Consider the following 13,593-nt stretch of genomic DNA (forward strand, 5'->3'; position numbering starts at 1 on the left):
AATGCTGTCAGCAGTATTCCCATAACAAATGATTTAATAGCAGCTACTGAAAAGGTTGCAAGACAACAGAATTACAGTTTTATTTCTGTTAAAAGTACCTTAAAGTTAAACAAGTGCATGTTCCACCTTGTGTACCTTTACTGTATGAACTGACAGAAAAAGCAATTCCACACAACAACATAAACCGATACAGAGGCATGAGACTTAAAAGGACAGTTTATCCCAACAGATTTTGTGTGATGAGGGCAGTTTTTCTTAGGATGAAGTAAAATAAATAAATTGCAATGATGGATTGCTGTGCCAGATTCAACTTAAAAATCTAGCACGGCCACAAACAATTTCTTACATCTGTATTTTTGGCATAGCTCTGCTTCAATAAAAGAAAAGGAAAGTGCAGTTGTGTCTGATGCATCTGCAGATGTTAATGAATGGGATAAATAATGCAACACATGACTACAGCACATCACATCACATTCTAGAGCATGACAGGGAAACTTCAGCTTTTACTTGGAAATGCTGAACTTGGTATCGTAACTGTAGTGAATACTTTTAAACCATTCATTGTATATGGGGAAGAAATCCCATAATTGACCATAACAGCATGTTCCAGAACAGCAACTACATTAAAAGAACAGTGATTAGAAACAAAGTATAGACATGAACATGGACCTTCAGGACAAACATACTGCAGACAGCACAGACTTGCACCATCATAAGACTCAAACATCCACATAGGTCAACAGGGGAACAATCACTATATCCACACCATTTAAAGAGAATTAAGAACCACAGTAGGCAACTCATCTTCACTGCAGTTGACCAGGAACTTAGTAGTGTGCGCGTTCACTTGAGTAACTCAGCACGGAGAAACAAGCAAGTCACAATGTAAGGCTCGTTAAATTTACACAAAGCCAACACAAACATTAACAACAAATGCACTAAACAATACATCCTTTAAAAAAAAAAAAAAAAAAGTAATACGCTCCTACACTTTTAAAACTAACATGGAGCTGAAAATAAATCATGGATTACCTGGTGTCCAGATTGTTTAAGGAAGGCATATAAATAACAGTTAAAATACAACAGATATGACAGCAAATATTTCTTGTAGATTTCTTAAAGTGCCCCTCAGCTGCTCCACAGTGAATGATTGTCATGATTTGTGTTAACCATTCTTAGAGACAAGACGTCCACAATCATTCCATTTTCATGCGGAAAACAGTCTGCTCCTTTTCACTGATTCTTAAAACGTAAGGGAACTACTTTAACTTTAGTGTAACTGCATCATTTGTGTAGCATTTATACATAGTGTTTTTACATTCATACAAGCCATTAATCCGCCACTCTTTTTGGCTTGAACACCTGCAGTAAGAAAGCTCTTTCGTATGGAGGTACTCGTCCTTACGTCACAGAGATGTGCAGAGGCATCCGTTCCAATTCCAGCAGCCAGGCTGAACAAAACTTTAAGTGTAACAGTTGGTAAAATCACACTTGGAGAAAGTACAAACTGGTTCTTGGACACTTTTAACATAAGTCTGTAAAGGTACGGAGGGTGGGGTAAAAAAAACAATGCTCTCCAAAAGTAGGCAAAATGATAAGTGAATGGAGTCACACGGGTCCAGTTCCTCTCCTAACTCGCAGGATGAGTTGAGAATCAACTCAAAACTGTTCCAGTGATGAAAGGGAGTAGTGACTGTAGTTACTCCTCATCTCCTGCCATGAGGAATCCCAGAATGAAGTCAGTGGCTCTCTGTCGGTCCTGTGATGTCTGCCTGACCAACAAGTTGGGAGGCGGTCGGATAAGGAGGCTGGCAAAGAGGGTGGCTGAAAGACAACAGCAAGGCAAAGAGTTTTAAAGAAAACCTGAGGAAGTACAGACTAGAAGTAATGTTAAACAATCACTCCATCAACTCTCTGTCAAAACTGCACTGCATAATCAAAAAACTGATTCAGTGAAACTATGCAGTGATTACACTGCACACTGCAGACTTTCAGCTTTAAGATGTTTAATAAAAATAGGACATTAACCATGTAAGAATTACAGGCCTCAAGTAACTGGACAAATCAAATATCCAGATTAGGACATCAACAGGTGCATAGTGTATAGAGGAATATTTGGCCTGAAATACTCACTTGCTGCGTGAGAGGCACCGTCTGGATATGTTGGGGTCCTGCTATTTCCTAGTGGACTCTGGGAACTTTCCTGTCATTATGACTGATCTGCCATTGCAACAGACATGCCCTCTCTGACCGATTCACTCACCTATTTCTTGCATACTCACCCCATTGTTGAGAACTGCCTGCTCCATACAATCAGTATAGTACTGTAAGATTAATATGACCTTGCAGCACCGTACTACTGTATTTGTATTTCTTTGTGATTGATATAAATGAAATATGAGATATATTATGTACCTTGGAAACATTCATGCATCAATCCCCTGTATTGTCTAAACAAAAAAAAAAAAAACTGGCTGTAAAAGTGATGATTTCGATCAATAATTTTTTGAACAAATAGATTTGTATGTCACTTTTAATGTACTAAATAAGGTCATGCACTTTAAATTTCATTATCTGCAGTGAAAATAACTGATATTCTGTTCTATTCTAATGATTCTTACATTTATTTTGTCCAATTATTTATGTCCCTTGAAGATGAAGGGACTGTGTATTTAAATGGCTAAATGACTAAATGTGATGTTTTTGTTACACGCCTTAAAATGAAGCTGAAAGTCACCCAACACACAAAAAGCACGAACAACAAACCACTAACTACCCAATGGTTCATTTTTATCTTTTGTTTTGTTACCATTTTTTCAGACTGATATATGACACACAATGGCTTTGAAAATTAGATAAACCAGTCAGTTCTGTGAGGTAGCTCATGTGGTGATGCACAGCAGCAGTGCATGCTTCTAAACTAGTCCTGACCAGAAAAGAGGTGCGGTGAAAGTAAGACTGGACTCATCTGTGTCACACCTATGAGGTTGGCTGTTAGGCTGTTGTCTTGCGAGTGCTTGAGCAGCTCCTTCAGAAAAGCCATTAAGTATCGGAACACATTGCGGTGAGCCCGGGGTAACTGGGTCACCAACTGTCAAAGACACAAACATCACACATTTAGCTGCAACCAAGACAACAGAAAAACCTTATGACATTGTGACCTACAGCATGAACCACATTTAGCTGCTCATCCATTTATGATGATCGAGTACTTGAAAAGACAATTTAGAAACCCAGTGCAATATTTCTGATACATCACACAGGTACATCACCTTTTTGCAAAGTCTGCTGTCATGAGAACAATCCAGACACCGCTGATAGAGTTCATAACACACCACTGGCTCCGGCAAGGCCTCCAAGAAGATCAGCAGTGCTTCAGCTACAGAATGGTTACAACCAGCTGCTCACACAGTCAAGGGACGAACAACAAACTATTGGGTCTAAAGCAGCCAATCATTTAGATCGTTCCCATTTGCAGTCATATACGCATGTTATCTCTGCTTCTTTCCATCCATCTTTCAGTAACCAACCTCACTTCACTTTTACACTCAATACAACTTTTTTTTTGTATGCATGGCTTTTAATTGAGCCACAGTTTGCCATTTCTTCTTGATGTTGGCACGTCATCCACTCGTCTCACGGTACAACCGGTTTACTGTGAGAATGGTTAGAATCAGGATACGGATGGAGTCTGGAATGCTGGTGTCCAGACAGTCGATGATACCTTGCAGCTCCTCTTGTAGGCCCGGTGTCTGAAACAGATCCTCCTGAGATGCACACAGTACAGTCAAATATACACCACCAGAAACAGCATCAATCAGTTCCAGTGTGTTCAGTGACGTTAAACACTTGGCAAAACTACAAATATACAGCCTTTATAAGACACAGATTTCATCATCAATGTATATTTTATACTTAAAACAGTTGTATAAACTACCTCTGCAAACATTATTACTTTGGAGAGAACATGTCACAGCAAACAAGTATTTTAACTTAAAAGATCCACATTAGTCAAATACAATAAAGCAATTAAAACACATCACTGACTTCCTTCTTCAGAAACGCAGTCGAGTCAATGATCAGTGTTCTTACAATTAAAGCATTTATCATCCAGCCTTCTCACCTGTTTACAGGCCCTCGTGAAGAGGTGGTTGACCAGAATCCAGACCTCCTTGGGGATTTTCAGAGGCCTGTCCTCAGTGCTTGCACCATCAACCATCAGGAAGCTCATCTTGGACTTCTCCTAATTAAAGATACAGTCACTAAATTTGCACAGATTTAATGGTAAAAGTTGTACATTTCAATAGCAGTTTTCCATTTGAGAAGAGATGCTCAAAAAGCCTCAAACTCAGGTACTGATGTTACGAGTTGTGACGCAAGGCACTCAGAGTACCAGCATCAACCTGACAAATAAGTGCTTTGCTCAAGGGCACTATCATGGTGGTAACAAGGAAGCCAAGCGCTGTCCGCCTCCCCACCCCCCCCGCTTCAGCTTCACAACACAGATCCATCTCGTCAGACAGATGCTTTTGTTATCTTATGCCACTACTTCAAAAACAATCATATAGTGCCTTCAATAACATTCTCATTGTTTTATGCATAGCATATTGTTATTTGGCTGAAGTGCCGCTGAGACCTGCAGAGTGACTGCTCATGGGATTAAAAATCTCTTGTTATGAACCTGAAAATCATGTTCCCAGATCTGCAAATAGATTCTGTACATATGTCTAAAATTAACAAACACTATCGGATATTCTAGAACCAAGGACTGCAAACTAGACTTGACCTTCAATGGCGATTTGTAAAAGATTTAGATTTGGAACCTAAGCTTCTACTGTGAACCATAGAATAATTTTAATTCAATTTATTTAAACACTATTATTTAACAGCTGAATGGATTCTTGTCATTTGATTGGTGCTTTGTATGTCACATGACATGGATTATTCGTCCCATTTGTGTTGCATTGCATTTAGAGTGCAATTTGGTTCCATTTAGAGTACAAATTTGGTTTCATACATTCGGTATCATTGCATTACACACACACACAGCGCTGTCTGGAGGCTGTTAAAAGGAAGTTGGCTTGAAAAACTGGACTCTGGCATGATTTTTTTTTTTTTTTTTTAACTGCACTGAGGATGTATGCAGTCTTTTTTTTTTGTAGTACACACACGCCGGCCCGGTTGTGTGAGTGCATACGCGCGACGACACAAGTGAGATGACAATTTGATTGAGCTAACTTACGGCGCTAATTCTTGTAACAAACACACATAATCCACTCTGCTGTAAGCCATCTGGATGCATGAAGAGCTGTTTAGATGAAAAACTGACGTGATTTTTGGCTGGAAGGAGGAACTACACACGAAGTCTTTTTTTTTTTTTAATCGAAGTCCGAAGTCAGTGCACAGCATCACTGGACTACACGTCACGATTTGGACTTTAGCAGCAGTGGAACACCAAAATGCAAGTCCCTTTTCTGTTGTTTATAAATTAATCAAATATCAAATGACAAGGATCTATTTTAGCCATTATACAAAACAAATAATGAATGTTTTTACATTCTTTTAATGGAGCAAATATTTAATTTGTTGTATCATGAATAGTTGTATGCCATGTGACTAGGCCATTACCCAGCCCCCTGAGCAAGCACAATGGCAACAGCAGAAGTGAAGTGAAAAAGTCCCTCAGGTGTTTGATTACATGAAGAATTCAAGCAGACCAGACTTTGTGTTTTGACCATTTGCTTTGGTCATACCACCAATAACAAACAACAAATAAAGCAAAGCACAAAACAGAAATGACAGAGATGCAAAGACACAAACGTGGTCACAGCAACCAATGGCTCAAAAAAAAAAAAAAAAAAAAAAAAACCCAAATGGTGCAGAGTCTCAGGAAACATCCAATAACACATCAAGTGACATATGACTATATGTAAATCCAACAATTACAGATTTCTAATGTTTTCAGATTAGTTATAATTTTTGTTTAAAAAAAAAAAGCAGCATTGACATGATACAACAGAAGAGTTTATGGTCATTTACAGTGTAAACTATGGGCTTTCTCCACCAACCCCACCTTGCTGTGGGCTGTTGCTGAGGATCCAGTATGGATCCACAGAGATTTGGCACAGGTTTTACACCTGATGAAACTATAAAATGTAAAGTTAAAGGAAAGTATATTACAAAAATGTTTCATCTTTAAGTTTTTAGTTACACAAGGATGATGCAGATTACATCAAGGTTGGTTTGTTGACATTTGGGGGGGCAGACTTTGGAACAGGCCAGACATGACGATGCCACTTTGGCTGATGTGATCATGATCAGTCTTAGTATTTTACCTTGTCCATGTAGTTGTCCTCTCCCTGAGCAAGATGTCAGCCGACAACCACAGTGAAGAGTTGGAAAGGAACGATCAAGGCAATGAAAAGAGAAAAAAGGAAGGAAAAAGGAAGGGCAAAAAGATGCAGCGTATAAAAACAGAATCAGAAAAGCAGAGATGGACTGTATGTAGCATAAACTATTTCATCCAATTAACTCCATCTTACAGAAAGAATAGATTCAGGAGAAATAAAGGGACAATCATGTCAACACTATTTGAAAGACACAAAGCACAAATCAAAAACACATTTGAAAACAGAAACTGGTGTGTGTGCGTGTCAATATGAAGCAATTTTGAGAGGACTTTACCTAAACTAAATCAGTTCTCCTTGTTCTTTAGGAACTCTGTTCTTATAGTTCCTTGTTTCCATGGTCCCTCTTGTCCAGACATATATAGGTTCTGAGATATTTTATGCTTTCCAAATATAGGCTCTTATTATGACTCAGTTTAGCCTGCCAGCATGAACAAGCCATCACATGGCTGCACCCAGATTCCTTTTTACATAGTTAACGGAGACATCAAATTACAGAGAGTGTGGGCTGCAAATAATATTAGGAAAATGCATTTACCGGTACTCCCGGTAAATGCAAGTGGTCACATTTGCAGAAAAGATTCAACACATCAACAGTAGAATTTTGACATTTGTCAGAGTTTGTCGCAGTTTTTAGTTTTAGTCTGTTCACTTTTCAGACCCAGTCTGAGACACTGTGAGTAAGAGGCATGAAGCAATGAGAGACCTGCTGCACCGGCAGAAACCCAAGCAGAGCTTGGTTTAAGCAAATAGAAAACAAATGATAATCAAATCCTATCTAAAATGTGCAGCACTGTCCTGCTGTCTCATCATGTACATGTTGTGTCTGCATAGACAAAGTCATCTCTTGTTTGTGTCAAAAAATTCCTTTGTTACAGGTCAAAACTGTGACACAAGACTCTTGTGACACCAATACTAACTTTATACATTCAGGTTGTAGAAAGGACGGGGGGGGGGGGGCAAATCATACAGAAGGCAATTTGAGCATTTGAAAATCTATCAACTTTTCCTCAAATATTTTTTCAAAGATGTACATTTTGAAGAAGTAATTTATACTCATGACTGTACTACAGTCCGCTATTATGTCAAATGCTATGGAAATGTCATTTTTCCTCCAATTCATAAGAATATTTGATGTTAGATGGAGAGTTGGGAAGAGCAAAATATTCATAATTAATAACATCAATTTCATTCTCCCATAAACAAAACAGAATATTCTAGGAGAATGCATGGCTTTTATTTCAGTGGAATAGAGCATTTTGTTCATTAATCACATCATGGTAAACTTGGCTGCATAGTGACTTGATTAGCTTTCTCTTACCAGGTCAATGAGTTTAGTGATGGGGATCTCTCTGATAGGCTTCTTCATGCGGCACAAAGTTTCCAGCGATGTGCCAAAGCAGCTGGGCAAGTAGTTACCAGAGATAGTCAGGAAGTAGTCCTTTCCACGGTCTAGATGGAGCACCAAAATGTCCTCCAAGGCATCTTCTCCAGAGTTCAGCAGTGTGACAGAATCCTTACTGACATATACCTCCAGATAAATTTCCAAGGTCTCATCTATTCAAGAAGATGCAAATTATATAAAAACTTTGAAAACCTCTGATGAGAACATTATCAAATGAGCAGTATAAAGAAGCTGTCTTCTCTACGTGTAAAATTTAAAAAAGCACAGCACATTAAATAATTAACAGTAAAAAAAAAAAAAAACTGCAACAGAAAGCGTGTGATATGTCGCCTCTTGTACGTCAAGTTGGTGTATGGTTTCACAGAAAAGGTGATAATGGAAATTATTTCTGTAGTGAAAGATTAGTGCTTTAAAGATGGCATATGATCCATTTGTACAACAAAAGACTGCCACTTTACAGCTGGTATATAGTGTACTGATCCCCATTTTCAAAAGGATACTTCTTCCAGCATCTCCCAACACACCACTAAGAAATGGTTTCAATCAGACAAGGTGTTCTTTACTTATTGCAGGGAAACAAAAATCAAATCAGATCAAATCAGATGGCCCCCATGGGATAACAGATTACTGCCATTTTTTTAAAATGGCAACTTCCTTTAGCCTCTCCCAATACACCACCAAGAAATGGCTTCAAGCAGACAAGGCATTCTGTAGTTATTGTTGAGAAACAATACCTTTACAGATGGATGGTCAGATAGATGAGGTGAAAATATATTGCCTCCAAAATTAACTGAACAGGGGCATAAAAACTAACGATTTAGTCTGCTCAAAGTTCTGTTCAATGCAAGATAAAGGACTTACTCATATTTACTTTATCAGGTTTGAATTAAAAAATATTCTTATTCTGATTCATGCATAAAATGAATTATAATTTTGGAGTCATGTTTTTTAATTTGTTAGTGGTTTACTTTAAGTTTCGGTGCAAACACAATTACCAATTTTTTAAACAAGCTGATCTTTCTCCACAGTTTTATTAATGCAATTACTGTACGTAGTTAAGGATGTTCAAATACCAATCTAGGTATCAGTATCAGGGCCAATAATGGCACTGGGTTTGTAGCCATGAACCTATTAGGCACATTCTTGCCGCTCTACACATCTCATTTGTGCACTGCCACTGCAGTGCAGTAGAGACAGTGAGTGAGCAAAGTCACAGCTGAACAGCAGTGATGATATTTACAGCTTGTTTCAGCTTAATTTATGAAAAAAAGCATCTCTATTTTAAAGTCGGGGTATTGTTCAGTGTAAGAGGTTTAGATCAGAGCAATAAACAGCATTGTGAGCATTATGACAGTATCACGTCGCTCAAAACAGAATCTGATTTGTTTCAACGTAACAATACTAGGCATAGTGACCGTTCTAGATGAGGTTCAGTTTATAATCAACTAAAAAGCAATAGCTATTGAAGAAACAGCACCATGCCTGGGTTTTCTGTAAGAACAGAGAATGACCATGTTAACCCTGCCACCGCTCTAAGAAACCACGAGCAATGAAGCTGATACTAATTGTTCTGCAATCAACTATTTTACAACAGCAGAAACACAAATGTAAATATTTTTTAAATGCATTGCTATCAGACTGGTGTATTGGTCACTAGGTAATATTAAAAAAGTCTCAGGACTGAATGTGGGGAAAAATAAATAAAACTCAAATAAATAAAAATCTTTGGCACATTCTGAAAGTGTTTAAGCTTTGTTTATTTCTTCAGCTCCTCACTTTCTTTCCTTCTCCTGTATCCTTTTAAAAACTGAATGGGCCAAGTCTCTGCATTTTGTCATTGATGATGACAAAAAAATAATTGCAGAAGAAACATTACATAGACTAAACATAAGAGTTTTTAAAGAATTATAAAGATAAAAGAACTTACTAGGCTCTAGGAATCCATCACTTGGCTCGGCACGGAGCCAAGGTTTGCAATACTGTGTGTCATTAAGTTTGGGAATGAAGACAAAGTGACAGGGGACCTGCCCATCATTTTTTATTAAAAAGCGCTCCTTCTGAAGCTGTCGGAATTTCACATTCTCAAATGTAAACTGCAGAGCACAGAACAATAAGACAGGATTTATAATAGATTCATAGTAAGATTATCACAAAATTATACAAACAAACAGGTCAAGGTATTTCTTCATAAAGACTTCAGAGACTTTTATCTGATACCACCAAGGACTAAATTTGGCACAAATGCGCATAAGAATACTTTATTCTTACCTCTCTCCTACTCAGAGTTACAGAAGGAAGGAAATCATTTTCCATTCTGTCCATTGCACGAACAATCTCCTCAAACACTTTTTTGTGGCGCGGCTCATTTATGACTTTAACCTGTTTAACAAAAACACCTTCAGACATAATATTTATATTTATCCAGGTCAGCTCAAATGTATTTTACTGTAAAATGTTTAAGAACTGCACATGTTTCTAACATATCAGTGAGTTTATAGCTTATTTGTGCACACTTGTCTTACCCCGATACTGAAGAGGGAGCTGACAGGCTTGTGATCACTAGTTTGCAGCTCCATGTGACTGCAATATCTGAGCTGCTTGATATTACTGCCCCTCCACAGGATTCTGTCACACCAAGCTGGGACACGGCACTTCCCGCTGCAGGAAACAGTTTCATAAGTAAGAAGTAAGTTCACAGACCCTAAATTACACAAACGCACACATACTGCTGACTCTGTATTTGTGCAACGATAAAACCAGAAGCCATTTCCTCACAAGAAGCAATCAATAAGAAAACCACATGGAAAAAAATGTTATGATTAAATAATGCTATAGTGCATTTACGTATGTGTTAGCGAAGGTTTGTGCTTTTACCTCGAGTCCCACCGATCGGTTTTGGGATCATACTTGTATGTGGGAATGAAGTTAATTTCCCCCTCCATAAAGTCTGTGAACACTCTCTTAGTCTGCCTCTGAATGTTCAGCTGCACAGAAAATACCAATATTTACAAAGGATTTGGTTTGAATCTTGTAATCCATAAGTATTATGCCAACAAATGGATAAAAAAAAACTCAAATACAAACACTATGTTTAGCAGAGCAATCCTAAACATTAAGTGAGCCATCTCCCTTTCCATATTTACACAACATTAAGTCACACTGCTTTACATACATTTATTCAAATCCACATGCAAGAACTGCAAAAAGCAGCAGCCAAATACATAAACATTTTATTAGCCTAATAAACAAGTAAAAATGAAAAGTTACAAGAGAGAGAGAGAATATCATACTTGTAGACCTCCACCAACACTAGTTTCCAATTCCACAAATATTTACTTTGTAAAAAATTATCAAGGTCAAAATCTTGTCAGAGGTAACTTTACATAAGCAAAAATATAATATAAAATATAGATCAAAAGGGCTTTTCAATGCTAATATCAAATATTCGTTAAATCTGCAATACAGATCAGATGCAGTTCAAAGTTAGTCTATTCACTGAGAGTGTCAGTTTGCACCTCACTGTCACAAATGAAAGAAATATGAAAGAAATGAGATCTTTTTTGACAGCTAGGAATTTTTGAAAATCGTTTGCGGAGGTAAATATCCTCAGCACTATTACAATTGTTGCAGAGGTGATACTAAATTACAAAAGCAGTAATGGGACTATTTTTAAAAGTCTCATTTCTGTCCAATTCACAAAAAAAAGAGGTCTTATTTGTTCATTCTAAACATGCACACTGCCGTTGTAGAAAAAAATTAAGTCGCTTCCCCATCTCTCGTACACCCTGAGTGACAGCAGTGTAAGAACTAAGCCTAAGATCGTTACCGGTCACTCACCTGATCAACCTCCTGAAGCTTTTTGAGCTCATTCTGCTGTATGAGCTGTTTGACCTCTGTAGCATCATACAAAAACAAACGATAGTTTAAATCTCCCAGCCAGATTACGACACTGAAAACACACAGAGACAGCAGTGCACCAGTTAATAAATAAAAGTATCATTGTTCCTCACTAAAATAATGTCAGCGCCCCCTTCAACACATGTACTCAATGTTCCTGCACATTTATGCAGCAATGGTATGCGTGAACACATAAAAATGGAATCTGCTGCTGTATTCATCAGACCCAAGTAGCATTCCTGTTTCATAGGCAAAAGGAACAACACAGAGTCACTACCTGGGGACGGTTGATGGCATTACGTACGTTCCTCAGTGAAATTGTAAGTGTATATTCCTATTTTGCTACTGAAAAAATAGCTAATAAAATCAAGTGTTCAGAAAGCACAGTGAAGCCACACCCATATTTCCAAGAATAAGGCATGCAGAAAAAAAAAAGTGACATGGGCTTTTAAATGGTCTTCACTCAGAATAAAATGTCTGAACTCATTTCCATTAAATTAGACATTTTCATTTTATATATATATATATATATATATATATATGAGGGTAGGCTGAAAAGTTCTAAGGCTCACCATGATGCAGTTAATGCATTACTCCTTCATAGTGAGCCTTAGAGCTTTTCAGCCTACCCTCATTTTATATATATATATATATATATATATATATATATATATATATATATATATATATTGTCTTTGAACCAATCCTAAAGACCCCTTCACACATAATGCAAATTTGGTCGATTTGCGCAGAAACTGCGCATGACCCAGGAATCGTGTGCAAAACATGCAATTTTACAGCTGCCTCCGACGCCTCATACACCTGTTGCTACAACTATTTGCGCACACCTGCGGCTGAAAGATGGAGTGTGCACTGTGCAAGCCCATTGAGCCCTCTCGCAGCAAGTGTCGGCCAAATTCCAGCTGACACACACGAACATCTGACACCACTCTCCTGGCACTAGAAAATGTGTGGCCATTCGTATTACCATCATGAAAACAGTCAGCAGACGATCACTGTCGGGATGGATGTGAAATTTGTCTAAGTGTCTCACGACTGTGAAATTGCGAATGCACGTGGCGTGCCAAAGTACCCCCCCCCCCCCCCCGCCAACACATCTGTGTGTGTGGTTTGCCCCCCTGCTGGCGAGGTATCTCTCATCTGATCACAGAGTGACATCTCGGTCTGTGCGCTGACAAGACCGGAGGCGTGGCTGGCTGCCCACAGCTTTTGGGACATCTCAGGTTCTGGACATCACAGCTGCAGCACACGTCCTGAGTTTTGACGGACATGCGCGTGTGTGTGCTGCTTGTGTAGAAATGCATAAAAACACATATTGCTTTTGCGATGGGAAGAAACAGGCCATCAGTCTGTTTGGACACGCAGCAGGCGATCTGAATGTTACGTCCCACAGGACACGCACGTCCATCTCCTTCCTCCTATCAGGCAGGTTCCCACAACTTTCACAGGACTGCCATCGCAGCTCAATGGTAAAGTTTCTGACTGGCAATCAGAGCTTTTGGAAGGCATGGGTTCGAGTCCCGTGGCTGGCATGTAATTTTTATTTTTTATTTTCAGCAGCTGCTGTGAAAAGCTGCTGTGTTCCCGCATGCACAAAAACATCGCAGCATGTATTTTTTTTTATTTATTATTTATTTTCTCTTCACAGCAGCTGCACCACATTGTGCAGCTGCTGGCAGTGTGTTCCCAAGTGCACGAACCATCGCACCGGTATCATGCATGCCTGCCCGTTGGCGCGATGTTTCGTGGTTCGATCATACGAGCTGTTTCACCGTGAGTCGCCCTGGAGTTGTATGTAGTCACAGTATGTATGAAGGGGCCCTTACCAAAATCAAATAATTTCTTCCCATCCATAGATCTAAT

At 38.6% G+C, this 13,593-nt stretch overlaps 1 protein-coding gene across 5 annotated transcripts in view; it reads right to left on the reverse strand.

Moving 5' to 3' along the window:
• Positions 1 to 55: 55 nt before the first annotated feature.
• ocrl (OCRL inositol polyphosphate-5-phosphatase) overlaps positions 56 to 13,593 on the reverse strand; it is a 38,940-nt gene continuing 25,402 nt past the window's right edge. For 4 of the 5 annotated variants that reach the window (XM_034181758.1, XM_034181755.1, XM_034181754.1 and 1 more), the window contains 12 exons: positions 11,650 to 11,761; positions 10,687 to 10,796; positions 10,335 to 10,470; positions 10,081 to 10,191; positions 9,740 to 9,905; positions 7,729 to 7,964; positions 6,336 to 6,359; positions 4,124 to 4,243; positions 3,683 to 3,767; positions 3,273 to 3,400; positions 2,980 to 3,091; positions 56 to 1,824 (listed from right to left, as the gene is read on the reverse strand). In XM_034181758.1, coding sequence (XP_034037649.1) covers positions 1,700 to 1,824; positions 2,980 to 3,091; positions 3,273 to 3,400; positions 3,683 to 3,767; positions 4,124 to 4,243; positions 6,336 to 6,359; positions 7,729 to 7,964; positions 9,740 to 9,905; positions 10,081 to 10,191; positions 10,335 to 10,470; positions 10,687 to 10,796; positions 11,650 to 11,761 — 1,465 coding nt within the window. In that variant the 3' untranslated portion in view covers positions 56 to 1,699. The remainder of the gene's footprint in view (positions 1,825 to 2,979; positions 3,092 to 3,272; positions 3,401 to 3,682; positions 3,768 to 4,123; positions 4,244 to 6,335; positions 6,360 to 7,728; positions 7,965 to 9,739; positions 9,906 to 10,080; positions 10,192 to 10,334; positions 10,471 to 10,686; positions 10,797 to 11,649; positions 11,762 to 13,593) is intronic. The other variant, XM_034181756.1, reaches the window with a different exon arrangement.

The sequence above is a fragment of the Thalassophryne amazonica genome, chromosome 11 (genome assembly GCF_902500255.1).
Source record: "Thalassophryne amazonica chromosome 11, fThaAma1.1, whole genome shotgun sequence".
Taxonomy (NCBI): Eukaryota; Metazoa; Chordata; class Actinopteri; order Batrachoidiformes; family Batrachoididae; genus Thalassophryne; species Thalassophryne amazonica.